Source organism: Primulina huaijiensis, chromosome 17 (genome assembly GCF_012295235.1).
Source record: "Primulina huaijiensis isolate GDHJ02 chromosome 17, ASM1229523v2, whole genome shotgun sequence".
Lineage (NCBI taxonomy): Eukaryota > Viridiplantae > Streptophyta > Magnoliopsida > Lamiales > Gesneriaceae > Primulina > Primulina huaijiensis.
This window is the reverse complement of record NC_133322.1, coordinates 2,398,469-2,416,538: the sequence shown is the minus strand read 5'-3', so window position 1 is coordinate 2,416,538 and position 18,070 is coordinate 2,398,469. Positions and strand designations below refer to the sequence as shown.

Here is an 18,070-nt window from a genome sequence, read left to right as displayed (position 1 = left end):
TCCTCCTAGCTTATATTTATATTGGCTGGTAATAGTTGTGTTTGAGTAGCCTATTAGGAGTTAACAAAAGCCCCCGTCCTCCCTCTCAAACATTTGATCCATAGTTTCCTTTTACAATGTACCATGCAATGTGACTTTTATTCATTTTAGTTGTCTGTTATATTCACGTTAAATTATATTCGTTTTACTTGTATTTATTTCTGCTTACATTGAACTCCATGCAACAAATTTATTGATTCTTTGAACTTCTAACAGTAGGTTTGGATGCTTAAAAAATGAGATTTGGATTCATAGGAAGAATTGGATTTTGAAATCATGGATTTAGAATTTCATTTGGTGTTTGGTTTGAAATTTAAAAATGGTATTTAGAAACCCATTTTTTGTTTGAAGAAAAAAAAAGATTTGAATTTGAAATTTTAAAATTTTACTAAAATAACATTTGATCTTTTACATAAATCATTTTTAAATCATATTATTCACATTATTAAAAAATAAAAAAATTAAAATTAATATTATCATATATTTTCATATACAATTTCAGCTATATATTTGTGTTATACAAACTACATAAACTTTTATATAAATAATTAACTATTGATAGTGAAAACAAAATAAAATAATCAAACAAAATCTAAATATTCAAATTTAAATTCAACGAAATAAATTATTTCAAAATTAAATATTTAACTACATCATAATTTTATAAATAGAAAACAAATTATTATTATTGAATATTCTTTTTTCAAATTTAATGAAATCAAACAGTAAAAACTGGATTCACAAATCCAAATCTCGTCAAATCCAGGCTTCCAAACATTGTGTAGATATTTATCCTTTCTCCTCGGTTGGGAATGCACATACGTCATACGCTACCTTGCGTCTTGCACCTTAGCTTCAGGATATCCATTCACGGGAACTTCGAATAACATTTTATTGTCGAAATAGATGATAGATGTCAAATTGATGAGCATTAAGCATCACTCTCTTGAATTTCTTTGTACAACCAATCCATAATATTTGTAGCTAATTAAGGGCTTCAAGAGGAAGAGGATTGCATGAGAGCACGCATATTTGAGGAAATAATCTTGCTCAAATTTCATTTTGTAAAAATTGGTTCTCAAAACCATGTAGGAAACATGGAATATTCTGATATGATCATTGACCATTAATGAAGAATGAATTTATATGTGAAACAACTAGATAGATTGGAACATACCAGGACTGCAAATCTTCCATGAATCAGAATCGCTTCGTCCTGCTCCCGAACAACGACGAGCGACCCCCTAGCGATGTCGTGGAGGATGAGGTGGAGCCACCACTGCTAGCTGGGCTTGAGATGGGACTAGTAGAAAACTGCCTCTGTTCACAGCAAACTAAAGGTCCAAGGCAGGAATGGTGGGACATAGTCTCTGACCATCTTCTTCGTTGAACCCAAACTCTAATTCTATGCAACCCTTCAATCCATTCATGTCCTCATCCGTGATCACATTGTCGTTTATCCCATTTTGACGCCTATCTTGGCACATGAATTGACGACGGCGCCTCTCCCACGCCATGTCATGTGGTATTTCGCACATCGAGAGTTGTTTCGACAGCCATTTCTTCGTCCTCCAGAAGTTGAACACTCTCGTTTTCGTAGAGGATAATGATGACGACTACATGATAATGTTCATTGATGAATTATTTTTCAGCTCCCCCATCGACTCGGATTCTAACTAAATGTACACATGCATATGGTGGAACAATGCGAGTTTTGACAACCACCTCGAGTACGTGTAGAGGGTGGTGAACCTCCTCGGGCCACCGGCGGCGGCGGCGGCGGCGGATGGTATCAAAGTGATTCTGTTCACCAAAATTTAAAAGGTCTGAAGATTTCTCTGTTTAAATATTTTAAAATTATTGGTATTATTGAGAACAATAAGAACGTCACTGCTAGTTGAGAAATTATGATTTGAGAGAGCTTTAATGGGAGAGTAGGCCCTTTGATCATGGAGCTTCTTGAATTTAACAATCACCTTTCATTGTTAAAAAAACTCTCTACGACTCTATTCTGTGTTACTTTCTGCTATTTATCAAATAATTTACTTCTCTACGGCTAAACAGAAGAAAATTTATCTTGAGGCAAAAAAATAAATAAATTTGTGCTTTGTACATTAGCCATTCAATTCAATTGATTAATATTTTTTTTTTAAGTTTAAATTGACTTCTATACGAATAATGAATTGACTATTTTTCCATACTCATCACTTCATATCGAATTCTCAAATACTTCAACAGGATTTTCAGCAGGAATGTCAATGGAAGGAGTAATCCGACGGTAGTCTTTTTCCCGAATATTCAATCACTTCGTTGTAACCATCGAGAGGATCGATGTTTTGATTAGGATAATGGATTTCCGAAAGTTTCTATATTTTCCCTTGCTCATGGTCCTTAGACACTTTGGAATCCCACCTCTTTCGCAAGCAATTGACTGCTGCGTTAGAAATTCGGTTGGTGAGGAATACAAATGTATGAAGCCCAGTCTGACTGCGGCTAAATACTACCCGGAAAGAGTTTCAGATGGAGGGAGGGATGAACAGATAGACGATCTTATATACATCTATATATACAGACACACACATATCTATACAACCAAAGGCCGGTGCAGTGATGAGGAACTGATTAAGATACTCGAAAGAGCTGAGTAGTATGAAGTTGTAGTCGAAGAACAGCAACATTTAACTGTGAGGCAAGATGAGGAATCAGAAAACAGAGTATCTTTAGCTGCAAAGTGTGCTCTTAGAACCGAGTCTGAGAATCTATGGATGGAGCTAGTATTTTTTTTATCGCGGTCCTATTTTCATAATGAACAAGAAAATAGAAGCAAGAACGAATAAGACAGTTAAATAAACCTAAAAGTTCTGAGGAACCTTCAAGTCAGAATAATTAAACAAGCCCAAACTCAATGCAGCACGACTTGCAAGGCTTGAAAAATAAAATCTCAGCTTTTCGAACCCAAACTCAATTCAGAGAGAGCAGCTGATTGATGATCAGTTGAAGCTAAATAAAATAAAATGATCCTGGCAAGACCTTCGATATATGATTTATACTAACGATTCAAGTTCCAAACTTCAAACTTTATGCAAAGAGTAGCTGATTGATGATCCGTTGAAGCTAAATACACGAAAATAAAATGGATCCGGGAAAGACCATCTTCCAAGTTGAAGAAAATCATCTAAGATCCGAAGAAAAATCCACCTTCCATTTTCTTGGAGAAAGAAACTTAAAATCAAGAAACTTCTTTCAAAACCAGTTCAATACAACCAAAATCTTTTTTCATATTTCTATTACAGTTATGATTTCTTCCAAGAAACAAACCATTAACCTTGAAAAAATCAAAAGCGGAGAAAGAAAAAAGGTCACAGATTTACAAAGATGACACAGTTTTTATGAATCTTAACTTACAACGCAATTATCTTCATAGTGTTTGTGTTTCTTTAGAAACACAATTCATGAAAAATAATATATCAAGTTTATGTTTTTTTTCAAATTTAACTGATCTTATATAAAATCCATTACAAAAAGAAAACGAACGACCCATTCAGAACAACAGCAGAAAAAAGCATACATCTATACTGGTCTAAAATATTAGATCACACCATCTAAGATCTAAAATTTCCCCTCCCAATATTACATGACAACAGATAAAAATCAAGAAAATTGCATACTCATTTGGTAAACAGTCCGCCGCCCGATCTTCTTCTTGTTCGTCTTCTTAGTGTCAGTCCACGTTTTCTTCTCATCCTGTAGGCCCTTTTCCCCCACGATCCCAGTATGAATAAACCCGTCTAAACTACTCATTCTCCTCCTCCTCCTTCTGATAGTGACGCGTCGCTGAATGTAGGGAACGCCCACGACGGATCCAGCAGTGATCTGGTGAATGGCTTTAACCAGCAGATCGAGGCCCGGACAGCGCGAAGATGCGGTGATTAGTGAAAATGGAGAAGAATTGGACGAATCCTGAGATGAAGCTAAAGAATGGGTGGCCGTAACTGATGAAGATGAGGAAGATGAAGAAGAAGACCATGATGATGTGGATCGAGAAATAGCCGAGCAATCTGCAGCTGGGCTTTGTTTCACGCCACGAATCCTCATCGGAAAGATTATAAATCTGACCAAAAAGATGATCGGAAGAAATGGGTTTGCTTCGAAATACCGAGCTGGTGTAGATGGAGGAAAAATGAGTGCTTGCAAGGGAGAGGGTGGTTTGGTTGGGTATATGTAGTGTACATTTACGAAGTACTTCGTACATATACCAATATACGTACAATAGTTATAATCTTGAGATTAAAATTAAAATTTACCCAAAAGTTATTTAAACTCGGTAGCTTTTATGTAAGGGAAATAGGAAAGTTGGCGACTCTCTTAATTGGTATAACATGTTAACTTTTCATAATTTGATTTCTCCGCTAATATTTTATTGGTCGAACTTGTCGTTCAACAAGTTCGATAGTGCGATATAATTAACTAGTCTGATTTATAAGTTATTGTCTCAGATAAATGATTTACTAAATGCGTATCATTGTATAATAACTGCAGTTTTATCGTTATAAAAAAAATTAGAAGATGAAGATAAAATTAATGACTTGAGTTTACATGCATGTATCTAAGTTGGAATGTATTTAATCACTCAAGTGAGACATGTCATATCAAAACAAGATGCAAATATTGAAAGATGTTAGTGATATAAAATTGATTTGAGTTTATTTGCGTTGTACACGACCCCCCTAATATGAAAATGTTTACTTTTATCCGACACATATATTCAACTCGACTAAGTTCACGAAAAAATATTATTTTTTATTTATAATGTATTACTTTTCTTTGTATTTTGGCTCTATCGACACAAATTTTTGAAAAATATACATATCACAACTTGCTCATGTTTAGTTTGTGTCGTGCCGATGCATCATAGGGACATATTTTGATCAGTTTTCTTGGTGGAGATCTACAAGATATGAAGGAAAAGAAAATTCAAAGCAAAAATGTACCAAAAAAGCAACCCTTGTACACAATACAAGAAGCAATATAAGAGTGTCCAGTTCAAAAGGCAACCATTGTATTCAATACGTGAAAACATTATAAATTACATGAAATATACAGAACACAATTTCAACATAAATTTTGACAACTCACTGACCATTGGCAGGAAAGTTGCCTTCTCCACCAACATATTTTTTTGTGAATCATTATGAAAAGTAAAAGCTAAGCCTACTGACGAAAATTACGATTCAACATGCAGTTTCTGTGCTTCCCAGCTCTTTGAGAGGAGGATTTTCTGCTGTCTCCTTCGGTCGCTGAGGGTGATCCTTGAATTTGCTGGTTCCATTTGATTTACGTGCACTGATCCGATCCTTACTTTTAGGAGTAAAGGGAGAGTCTTTACCTTCTCCGTAAACGCCTACGCTGTGACGAGTTGGTTGTCCACGAAGTCCCTTTTCGGCTGGAATTGATTTGGATTCATCACCATAGCTCTTTCTACGGGTTAGATTTGGGGACTTGGGACGCGTCAAAGGCACCTGCATTAATAGAATATTTCGCGACTGAGTAGGTAAGACGATAAGAAAATTGGGAGATTATTTACTATTTGAAAATGGGAAACATGACAAGGCCTTCACTTTTTTCCTCGCGCTCATACCATAAGGTTTTGACAGATGTGAGAAAGGGTATTAGTAGTGCATAGAAATTAAAATGTAATCTGCATAAATATGCTACTATAGACTTAACTTCGCTCTGCTACCACAATAAAGAATTTTAACATAGAAACTCATCGTGTTGATGTAAATCAAAGAATCATACGAGAAAAGGTCTAGATATGGATTCAAATCACAAGCACAAGAAGAAAATACAATCAATATAGAATCATAAATATCACACACACATACGCGTGTCCCACTTCATTCCAACCACTTAAGAAAATCGATTTCTTAGCACCTTTTTAAGCTCAACTTTTCGGGGAGGTCCTTCACGATAAAAACTAGGAACTGGATTTGCCTTGTATGTCATGCTCTTCCTCAGCTGCTTTATAGCCTCTTGTTCTTCCTCCTACTTACAGATCAAGATAGAAAACAATGAATAAAGTTTGCAGATAGAAGGGATCGTGGGTTGCGGCTGAAAAGAAAAGCCTAGTAAATAATAATAAAGAAAAAAGATAGAAAAGAAAACTAAATCATAAAGCCATACCCTGGTTCTAGCTTCATATTCAACTCTCTCTTGTTCCAAAGCTTTATGCTTTTCATCCAACTTAGAGTAAAACTTAAAGAGGAGTGAAGGAAAATATAAGAAATTTTTTTCGCTAAAAGGACAGAAAACATAAATGAGAATATATGACAGAACAAAATTATAAATCCTGCAGCACTCAATCAGAAGTACCTCCTTGCGCCTCTCTAAACGGTCTGCACATACAAATGATGGGCCTACTGGCACTGTGACTTGGAATTTACTTGTTCGGGATGTTGCATTGCTACACAAATTTAAGGAAATTTTACTTTGCGAGAAGACAGCAAAAGAGAGATATATTTGAGAGCAAGAAAAGAACGAGGAAAATCAAATATACGAGGAAGTCAAGGAGCAATTATCATCATCATCGAGGTATTTTTTGTCATGAGGTTGTTGATGCCTTGAAGTAAACGGGGAGTTGAGCTGGAAAAAAAATGTTCAACATCAGAACCAAATGCAAATTCCTATGCAACCAAGTGTCTTTATCTATCTTAGACTTATGTTAAGTTTTAAAACTCACAACATGAGACATCTATCTCTCAAGAAGTGTAGAGTATACCATGCAATAAAATGGTGAAGTGATTTTAAATTGAGCACTGATTAAAAACAGCGACCTATGCATGCTATCAAAAGTGAAAAGGCTTCTCACAAAAATTCATTGTTTGATTCATTAAAAGTAAGCGTTAGATGAAATGAATGCATACTATATCAACGAGAAACCATTTCAACACGACAATCATGTACACCCAAAATTACTAACATGAGATCAAAACCGCAAAATTTAAATTGCCTTTGACAAATAATTTTCATCCACGTAAAAATATTTAATATGTGGACATGCAATGCATATCCCTGGTGACTAGCACGTAAAATTCACAAGCTTCTCAATGTCGGAAGAACAAGGAAGAGATACAAGTACAAGGTACATGTAATGCACGTACCAGTAAATTTTTACCAGCCTCAGGAGATAGCAAGTCAATAGACTTCGGCGAACATTTTGCAACCGAATCACTGGTTTCACCCTCCACACCAGGGGTCATAGGCTCAAAAGAATTTGCATTATTTGTCCCATTAACGACTGAACCCGATACAGGCTTTACTGGCGAGCTTGAATTTTCATCACTCGATTTCTGAGTCTCGGCCTTCACAACTTTCTCTGGAAGGTCGTCTTTTGCAGCATGACCCACTGGCTCACTGTCCTCGGTTTCAACACTTTCTGGTGAGGCTTTCATACCATTAGGTTTCACATTGATAGCATTGGGCTTACTGCCAACACGTAAGCCTGCAACATCTCTCCCCATTTGCCTGCTTGAAAATAAAACAAAACATCAAAGGATGTCCATTTTCAGATATTGCAACAATGTTTCAATTGGGAAAATACTCTTGAAATCTGAGAAGGTTGTGATATAGGAATTTGTGCGACTTAAGCACTTATACTAAAAAATAATGTAAACCATGAATCGAAAATATTGAATATTTACATGTGGTTGTTATCCAGGTGTGTGCCAACGTTGCAATATATATCAAATATGAAACAACACAGAAAAATACACAAATCTAGATAAAATATAACTGTGTTAAATTCAAAGCTTACCGAGTCCTTACTCAGAATTCATTGAAAAATATTTAAAAGAACAATAAATCTTCTCTGCAAATATTTCAAAAGGCAATAACAAGAACCTGAAAAAAATGAAATCACTAAAAGGAAAGAACAAGTTTTCCCTTAAAATAAAATAAATACCTTTAGAACCATCAGAAATAATATCCAACCATATTTTTCTTTTTTTTAACAAAAACAAAAATTGGGCATCTTCTCACGAAATTAACCGAAGACATTTAGGCGAAAGAAACTGAGCACATCCTACTCTAGGAGCAATAAATGTAATTTAAAAGCAAAAATTTCATTTGAAACTCAAATTAAATAATAGTAAAAGATTGACTTTCAAATCCATCAATTGAATGAGAACGTAGCAAATTTGTCACCTAAGTGCCAAAGATTTCATTTTTTTTAGGAATCCAAAGATTATTGCTGTCATGTCACCATACTCAAAGATTATCAAATCCCATCAATGAAATAAACTAACAAAATCCATGGCACGGATAATCGTACAGAAAATTGGCAAATGCCAGCAAATTTCCCTCATCTGTAAACCCCATTTCTAAAAAAAAAAAAGTTTATAAAAAAGTAAAGAAAAAATGCTTAAATTAACAAGAGTATCACACCATTTACTCGTAACAAGCTAATCAAGAAAGCTCAAGAGAAACAAAAAGATCAAATCAAACAAACAGCAAAAGCAAATGCATTAAACGATTGAGAAATCAAAAGTACAACCAATTAATTAACTAACCAAAAAACACTAAAAGAATCTTACAATCTTTTTTCTTTCTTTCCGATCCGGGTACCAAATTCCCACCCGAAAACAGCACCACCTACAAATAATGCGAGCCGAACTCGTTTTTTTCCTCGCCAACCAGAGGATTTTTCATTTTCTTGGCTTGTTTTTACCCTCCTTATTTCCTTCTTTTTCAGTCCTTTGGTTAGTCTCGAATCTCGAAACCGTTTATGTCGGACTGTTGCTCATTTTTAGTGTTTTCCATTATTTTGTTGTTTTTTTTTAGTTTTTTCTCTGACAATTTTTTTTACTTTTATCTACGGTAAAATTGTACTTACGATGAAGTAAATTATTTTTTTTTTCATGACAAGTATATAATGATTTGAGTAGGTTTTTTGTGAGACGATCTCATGAATCTTTATCTGTGAGAGGCCCTACCGATATTCACAATAAAAAGTAATATTTTTTCATGGATGACTCAAATAAGATATCTGTATCACAAAATACGACCCGTGAGACCGTCTCACACAAGTTTTTGCATAATAGATTTTATATATTAATATGATTGCATACAACCATATAACCCATATATTCATTGATAAATATTTATATGATTAAATTAATTAAATAAGAGTATGTTTCTTGAGGGATGGTCGGATCTATTTCAATAAGACGGATCAACGTGATTCATATTTAAGTGAAAAATAGTAATTTAAACAGAAAAATATTATTTTTCGTAAATCGGGTCGAATTGAAAATCCGTCTCACAAAAATAATCCACGAGACCGTATCATATCAGTTTTGTGATTAAATAATTGTAAATATATCTATAAATAAATCTACATTCTTCAGCTTAGAAAATGTTTCGTGTTAACAATTCCTTTCTATAATCTATCACGTTACATTCAAATTAATTTGAAGTCGAACTGAATCCACATATATGGTACAAAATAACTCAGCACTCGTGTTTCCATTCACAAAACTCGAATCAAAATCTAGCTCAATATAAAATAGATTAGATACAATAGAATTCCATCTGAAATACTAATTAGTGGGCATAATGTATAGTAAGAGTCCCAAAAGATTTTAAAATAAAGTTGTGTTCGGAAAATATTTGATTCGTATTCGAACTTATCGAATTCGAGTCAAACTCGAACAAGTTCGATTTTTTTTGAGTCGAACTTGAGCCCAAATTATTTTGTTCGATAGTTCGCGAATTTCTCGCGATCGTTAATATTTTATTAACATGATATAATTATATATTAAATAAATAAATTTCGAGCATTTTGAGTATTTATTTTTGAACAATAATTCGAAAGGTTCGCGAACATGTTAGAATCTTTCGAGTCGAACTCGAGCTGTAATTCGAACCTAATTCGAGCCAAAAAATTTTAAATTTTCGAACTTCAAAACTAGTTCAAACTCGAATAGAACTAATTCGAGCCAAATTCGATACTTCAAATTTCCGTCATATTCAATTCGATTCGTTCACACCTCAACCACACTTCGATAGAACACAGCCCTCGTATCAGTGAGCCCTACATGGAAACACTGGGGGGTCGCATTGATCCAAGGCTATGTCTCGACCCTTTTGTTATCTAAAGTGTTATTATTACACAAATTGTTGTTGGGTTAAAATACCAGCGAATCCACACACGTATCTTTTGTTGGTGTGCTGTGTCCATAAAATTTTGAAGATCAAGTCACATTTCACAAAAAGTCAAAAAAGTTGGAGTTAGGATTTGTTGGTTTGTTTGAAAATTCAAACCAGAGTTAGGTTGTATATATTTTAAGGAGATTCCCACTTTTTTCTGAAGTTATTTTAAATGACGTTATCACAAGTCAATTTTGTGAGATGAATATTTTATTTTTTTCATCCATTAAAAAATATAATTTTTATATCAAAAATATTTTTTTTATTATAAATATGAATAGCATTGACTATTTAGTATTTTCACGAACAAATATACGTGTGATCATTTATAAATAAATAAAACATATATTTTTTATTTGTACACATTATATTTAAATATATAGAAAAGAGAATTGGAAGCTTTCTTTGTTTCACACATGGTGGGCATGTGGAATTGAGTGCCAGTAAAATTACCAGCAGTGGAACTGTGGAACATTCGGTACATTTTCTTTTGAATCTATAGTATATGAAGAAAATAAATAAGTCAAATTTATAAAACTTAATCTCCCCTATTTGAAATTTTAATGAACTTTTTTTTTATCAATCAAAACAATTTTCAAATATTTCAAATAAAAGATAACTCTTTGATCCAGATAAAAGTAAATTCGACCAAGGAATCGTAACGCCTAGTATTTAAAAACAACGTGTGTGCTGTAATCAAAGACATTTCCATTTTTTAATAAATTACAAGAGTTATCACGGTAAAAAAAAAGTGTGTGATGATGCGTGTAAGTTCTTTTACGATCTTTTTCATCAAACAATTTTAAATTATTTTCGAGAGCTTATAAACTCGACTAAACAGTCTTTCTACATGACAAAATGAAGCGATTGTACAAAACTATCAAATAACTTATTTTTCATTAAATAATCACCCATTTATAGCGAGTCATATTATCCTTCTACCTCTAAATTCAACACAACATAAATTCCACTTAATAGGACCACATATTTTCAACTATGCATTTACCTCGACTTTATGGTATTTTATGATTCTTGGTGAACTGAATCAAGAATTTTCCAATGGTTGAATGGACCTTGTGTTTCTCCTACTATCACCAACAAAAATTACCTCTCATTATATATTTATTGTGTGAAAGATCGATAATTTTATTAACAATTTCAGTTTGTTGAGAATGATAAGATATTAATTGATTTACATATATCAATTTCATCCAAGATTTAACTCGAATTTTACGAAAGATTAGAGTTACAAATCATCATGTTATTCGTATATATGAATTTATCATTCATATATTTTACGTCTTTCAAATAAGGATATATATATATATATATATATCTTAGAGTAAATGAAATAATTTATTAGGAATATAAAAGTAAAATCAGGAATAAATAATAATTATTTTTGAATAGTTTATTAGGAATGTAAATCAATTAATTAATATCTATAAAAAATAGTTTAGATTCAAAAAAATTCAAAAAATTAAAAATAATACAAAAGCACAAAACGATGCACCTCACGCTGTACGTAAATATGACCGACAATTAGTATGGCCAGCAGTTTCTAAAATTTCAGGAATATCCCTGTCAATTTTCATTATTATTATGTTACACTTATTATAATATAATGATAAATTGCTCAAAAATCCTCAGAACCAAACAAAAATTTGGTTTTAGTCTTCATATCAGAAAAATATATTTGAACAATTTCGTGTTTTTTTTTATGAAACTCGATACAAAACATTAAAATAAGATAATAAGATATGATATTTATGTACAAACTATTTCAGATTTACTAATATATAATTTTTGAGTATCCAAAAATGTAGATCAAATATTGACATTAATGACGGTAAACATTGAAAATTTGGTACTGATAAATTATATTTGAGTTCCAGCTGTTTTAGATATGATACAAAAGATAAGTTTTTATTATAAAATCAGAACAACTCTATCAATATAAATGTTTGTTTAACATGTTTCGATACCCAAAAATCATATATTAGTATCATATTTGAAACAATTGATACTCAAATATCATATTTAACATCAGATCTGAAACAATTGGTACTTAAATATATTATATTAATATCATATTTTCAATATTTTATATCGATTTTAATCCGAAAAGATAAATGTGTCGTTAATATCAATATTTGTTATACATGTATGTGTACTCAAAATCATATATTAGTATCAGATATGAAACAACTGATACTCATATATCATATATTACTATCACATATGAGAAAATAAATGCGATCTTAGCGAGTGCAAAAACATTTTGTTGTGAACGATAGAGTGTAAAAACATAATTTTTCTGACAGAGACAACAAATTTAAGTTAATTTGTGATGATTTAAAGCAAATTTCAAACTAATTACAAAAAAATTCTCATAATACGGCCAACATTTTCAAAAATTTTAGTATTATATTATATGTGGTCAGTTTTCATAATTATAACATTTCCCTTAATTTAATATAAATCAAATTGATTAAACTCCAAAAAGAAAATAATAAAAAAGTACAAAAAACAACACGTGTAACGAGATATATATATATAATACATAAATATGGGCAAAGAAAAAGAGAAGTTAAAAACTTGTGCAAACAAGTGTTGTTCAATTCATTCACTCCATTGACTCTGACTTGTAAAAATTCAATTAATGTTCTTTTTTTAAAAAATAAATGAATATATTTTAGTACGGTAGATTTGGAATATCATTTTGAAAGAGATTTTTCTCATTATGAGTATTACTTCTAAAATATAATACAGCTTTCTGAAAATTGGACATGTTACCAGAAAACCTACACACATTCAAATATGAAATATATTCCCCTTGTTTTATAAGATAGGAGTATGAAAAAACAAGGACCTTGTCAATTGATATTCACGAAAAATTTAGGGTCCGATTCCAACAGGTGTCATTAGTCCAGACGCAGCTTTCGAAATTGTCCTGAACTTGAAATCACGAATAAGACTGTTACGAATAAGACCGTTAGAAGGGGGCCAGGATGGTGTCCCGACGTAGTTTCTCCGACGCTCAAGTCAGAGACTGGTGATATAAGAGAAAACAACTAATGATGCTGCTGAAAAATAATATAGTGAATATGAATGAGTTGACATTCAAACCTGATATTTATAGGAGAATACATGGGCCTGTCATGAGCCTTCTACATTGGCTAGAGATGGGCCAGGACCCATGATCCGGTGTGGGCTTGATTTGGATGAGCTTATCTCTGGAGTATCATTAATATATAAACTCGATAATTAATAATGTCCGACGATATATCAACAATATGAGATCATCGGAACTCCATATTTACATGGTCCTCAAATTTTTAAAATCCGATTCAAACCCGATCCGTTTATGAAGATTGACCATATAAAAAAGGTTTATCTTTACAAAGCTTCATCAATTCTTGATAGCAATACAAATCACTGTTGAAAAATTTCCATTGCTCAAAATTTTCACTAATCAAACCAAAGCATTTCAAAAACTAGAACAAGATCAATGTTCGAAAGCTACACCGAAATGATATAAAGCTTAAGAAGTGTAAAATCCATGCACATGTAAACTAAGATATATATGCTAAAGAAGTGCCTCTAAAAGTATTAAAAAGCTAGTAAAGTAGTTTCCCATGTCAAAAGTTTTTGTTTCTTGTTCTATTCTGAGCCTTTGTCCTCTGAGTTCATTCAACACTCGCACAACAATGTCTCTACATCAAAGCTCTTCCAATCGTTTTCTGATAACAGAAAGCTCATACCGAAAATATTCTAAATCAGAATCTCCATTCATGAAAGTGTTTTCTAAGAAATCATTCTTTCTTCCTATTCCAACTGGTTCTTGAGTACACCTCGTGTCATCGAGCTCTTCAAAAGCACCGTTATTTGCATCCGGTGGAACTTCATTTTTTGACAAGATAAATAGTTTTTCCTCAAGTTTATTCAAAGATTTCAGAATATAATAATTTTCAGTTTCTTGATTCTGGACAACCTGGTATAGGACCTTTCTTGAAAAAGTTATTTGACGTGCCATTTTTTAACTGTTCAAGCTCCTCCTCGAGAAACTGAATATGCTTCTCCTTCTCCATGAGAAGGTCGTTCACTTGTTGGAACGCCTCATCATCATACTCGATCAGCTTGTTCTTCCATCAGTCTTAAATACTGTGAAGCCTCCATATGGATCAATGCCTTCTCCTCTTGCAACCTCGTAATCATGGCCATGGCTTGATTAGCAGCAATCGAGGAAGCGTTTCTCTCTTCCTCCAACTCTTTATACAAAGAACCCATTATTTTCTTGTCATGCACAACCTGTCTTTTCAACCGATCCACCAAATTTTCGCCTTCGATTTCGCTCACCGTGCTCCCATCTAGATATAAACTCGATTCATTTCTCTCAAGCAAGATCCTTCTTTGAAGTAGTTGCATCCCTATGGAAGGACTAGAAGCATCCATAGATACATAATCTTCATTATTTATGTGAACCATCTTAGGGCTATCGTTTGACGATAATTCAATCCCTCGGGCTAAAGATATTTGTGACAACAAGAGCTTCGAATCTTCACTGGCTCTCTTAGATTCTTTCATAGACATTTGTTGTTCCAAGAGTTTCCCAGACAGCTGCCTTCCCCTAGCCCCAATGGCTAATGTATAAGCATCAACGAGTTCTAAAGAATCAGCCATTTGCAAACTTGTATCAGTTGTACCAGGTCTTGGATCCATTTGAGTTTCATTTGCTGCAATGGGATCACTTCTAATCACTGAATTTTCTCCATGTTCCACATAATTTTATCTCAGTAAATCCGTTCTGTCCGCGGAGTTGTTTCCCGTCTTAGAAGTTTCTCCACGTTCAACCATAGCATCTTGCTCGAAGATAGAAGTTCGTGTATAATCTGAAGGAATAAACATAGATTAGGTCAGAGATTATCGGACATAATTCTTTTGACTACCTAGAAGATGAAACGCCTACCACTGTACCAAAAGTTAAAACTAATGGCAACAATCTCACTCGATTTCTAAATCCCAAGCATCATGTTCCGAAAGATGTGCTAGACAGAGCACCAGAGGATATTGTTGCTCCATTACACCATCTTATAGCAACTAGTGTTAAAAAGGTAAAGGGATTCCACTAAAGGTATTTGGCATAATGAAACACAATATGCAGTAAGACTTGCCAGTTTCTTTGGGTTCTTCGAAATGAGTCCCAGTAACAGTGGGCAAGGGAAGTGCCTCGGTAAAAAAACTGAGATCAGAAGGTGTGCTAACGTCATTTTTGTCATGCCAATTAAGTTCCTCCAATCCATGCCCAAGAGGCACCTTTGATTTGACATTACAACCGGAACTGAAAGCACCATCTGGCACCATTGAAATTCTCCAAAGCTGAACAGACAGTGACTGTAGTAATTTGTGGTTCTGGTAGGGCATAAACGTCGGCTGCTGAATCCTGTTCTGGCATGTCAATTTCATGGATAAAAGTACTACAAGTTTCATGGTCTGATATTTGAGTTTCCGATTCAGTGTCAGACGTATCCTTGACTTTTGCATATTCTACATGTGACAAAGAACCCGCATCATGGTTCCTCGATAGGTGTAGCTTCGATGATTCATATTTCTCAGAATCAGTTGATTTGGTACGGAAAAACAGTGGCACAAGATTCCTTGAGACCCATAGTTCATTACAACAACATGATGTCCTCGTATTACAAGAACCAATATTATATTCATCATTGAGTCCATGTTGAGGATCATTCCTTAATTTCCTTATACCAGCAATTTATATGTTTCAGCATTTGGCTCATTCTTGGTTTCAGCAGATGAAAAGAAACAACTTTCACACGTCCCATGAACATCTGAGTATGCCTAGCTCGTCTCCATTTTGACCAGTATCTCCAATAAAAAAAAGAATCCAATTTTGCCAAAATGACGCTGATGATTAACAGCTTCAAATTCCAAACTGGAAAGATTGAAAAACATAAAGATGTGAGTTAAAATTTGAGGTTCAAGGCAGCATACATCCTGTTTAAAGAAAATATATAAATCGCCAAAGAGACGCTTGATCAATAAAAATTAAAATTTTAAGACGACCCATTTAAAATCAAATTACTGTGTTTCTTTAGTATGATTCATTCAAGAACGCAGCTCAGAAATCTGCAATTTGTAAAACAACTAAAAACTACAAGAAATGTCGATAAAGCAGGCGAAATCAAACCTAACGGTAGAATGTTTAATTTGTATTAATTATATGGCTAGTTTTTACTAAAATATTTTGAAAAGTAATAAATATACTTTTTTATATATATTTTTATATATAATTGGTATGGTATACCTAAATAATTTTTATATATTTTAAAATTATATTCATGGGATAAAGTGTTTAGTTTAAAAAAAAGAGTAGGTCGATCCGATTCATATCTGAAGTGAAAATTAATATTTTCAAGATAAAAACTAATATTTTCATATGACAAATATCTCGTAAAATTAACACATAAAATGATCTCATAAAAAATTTTATGATTTAAAAAATACGTACATGCTTTGGAGTAATAGCTAAAAACAAAATTCTCTGCATTTCGATAAATGTTGAATAACTATATTGATTCCTAAAGACAAAAACTTATATGAAACTGAGACATATTACCGATCTGACTCGTGCAAACATATTAATTTTTATATCAAAACTATTATTTTTTTATTATAAGTAATTAAGCATATATCGAGTTAAATGTCTTATCAATAAATATCCACTCGTCTAAAAAAATAAATTATTCACTTAAAATATTATAAAAATAAGGGTTGGTGAAAAATGAATCGAGACGAGAAAATATAAATTTGTATTGAGTTCAAATCTCGATCTTTAACAGTTTCCAATCATATAAGCGAAAGGTATCCACCCTTCCCCACTTTCCATCAAAAGCAATTTCTTTGTTCATAATTTATAATATTGAAGATCAATTCAATTTTCTGTCTCTTTCTTCTTCTTTTTTTTTTAAATTATATGTTTACGCAAACATATCACTAAAAACAAAAAATAATTAAAATATTCGTACGAACATCTCAATCAAATATTTTTTTGGAAGTAACATAGAATTATCCAAATTTTATTATTATTTTTCTTCTGAGAATAATACATGCGACCAAACTTCTATTAAATTTTTAGAGATTGGGCGGCGGATTTTGGTCATGATTTATTATATTGTCAAACTGTCAACTGCAAACACGAGTGATTATTATTTTATAAAGTATGATTAGTGAATTAATTATTGTAAAAAAACAAATATAAATTAATATAGATGATTTGATAGATATAATGTAGGTCTCTTGTGAGACGGTCTCATGAATCTTTATCTGTGAGATGGGTCAACCCAACGATATTAACACTAAAAAGTAATATTCTTAGCATAAAAAGTAATATTTTTTCATGGATGACCCAAATAAAATATCCGTCTCACAAAATACGATCCGTAAGATTGTCTCACAAAATTTTTTGCCTAGAATGTAATGTGCCCTTCATTCAATTTTGGTCTTATTTTTCAATGATGATACGCTTTAATTATGAATTTGTGCCAAAACGGAGCAAATTTTTTACAACTCTTCTGAATATTTTTATAGTATATAATTAGCTGTAAATTATTATATTTTGAGATATAGTTTTATTCATTTTTTTTAAAATTATGCATAATATTGAAATATCATCTCATTATTACCAATTGCTAGAACTAGAATTTGATACTCTTTACAAAAATAAAATGAAAAGAAAAAAAAAGAAAGAAAAAAGAAAATTAGAAAAGGGGTATTATGGTAAGTACAAAAAATGGGGAAAAAGAAG

General features: G+C 32.6%; 2 protein-coding genes across 3 annotated transcripts; both read right to left on the bottom strand.

Moving 5' to 3' along the window:
* Positions 1-5,080: 5,080 nt before the first annotated feature.
* Positions 5,081-8,851, bottom strand: LOC140963645 (protein WVD2-like 2). Of its 2 annotated transcripts, none has more exons than XM_073423045.1 (7): positions 8,631-8,851; positions 7,200-7,563; positions 6,596-6,681; positions 6,412-6,502; positions 6,223-6,294; positions 5,974-6,084; positions 5,081-5,558 (listed from the first exon to the last, which is right to left on the bottom strand). In XM_073423045.1, the coding sequence occupies exons 2-7, from the start codon at positions 7,557-7,559 to the stop codon at positions 5,271-5,273; spliced, it is 1,008 nt and encodes a 335-aa protein (XP_073279146.1). In that variant the 5' UTR covers positions 7,560-7,563; positions 8,631-8,851; the 3' UTR covers positions 5,081-5,270. The 2 variants fall into 2 exon arrangements, with proteins under 2 accessions (XP_073279146.1, XP_073279147.1); XM_073423046.1 differs by having other exon boundaries at positions 7,200-7,566; positions 8,631-8,846.
* A 4,819-nt stretch (positions 8,852-13,670) lies between these two features.
* On the bottom strand, positions 13,671-15,030 carry LOC140963263 (myosin-binding protein 1-like; the record flags this gene model as incomplete). Its single annotated transcript, XM_073422551.1, is given in 3 exon segments — positions 13,671-14,261; positions 14,263-14,381; positions 14,383-15,030. Coding segments are annotated over 3 exon segments (1,062 nt in total), but the record flags the coding sequence as incomplete, so codon positions are not given.
* Positions 15,031-18,070: the final 3,040 nt, after the last annotated feature.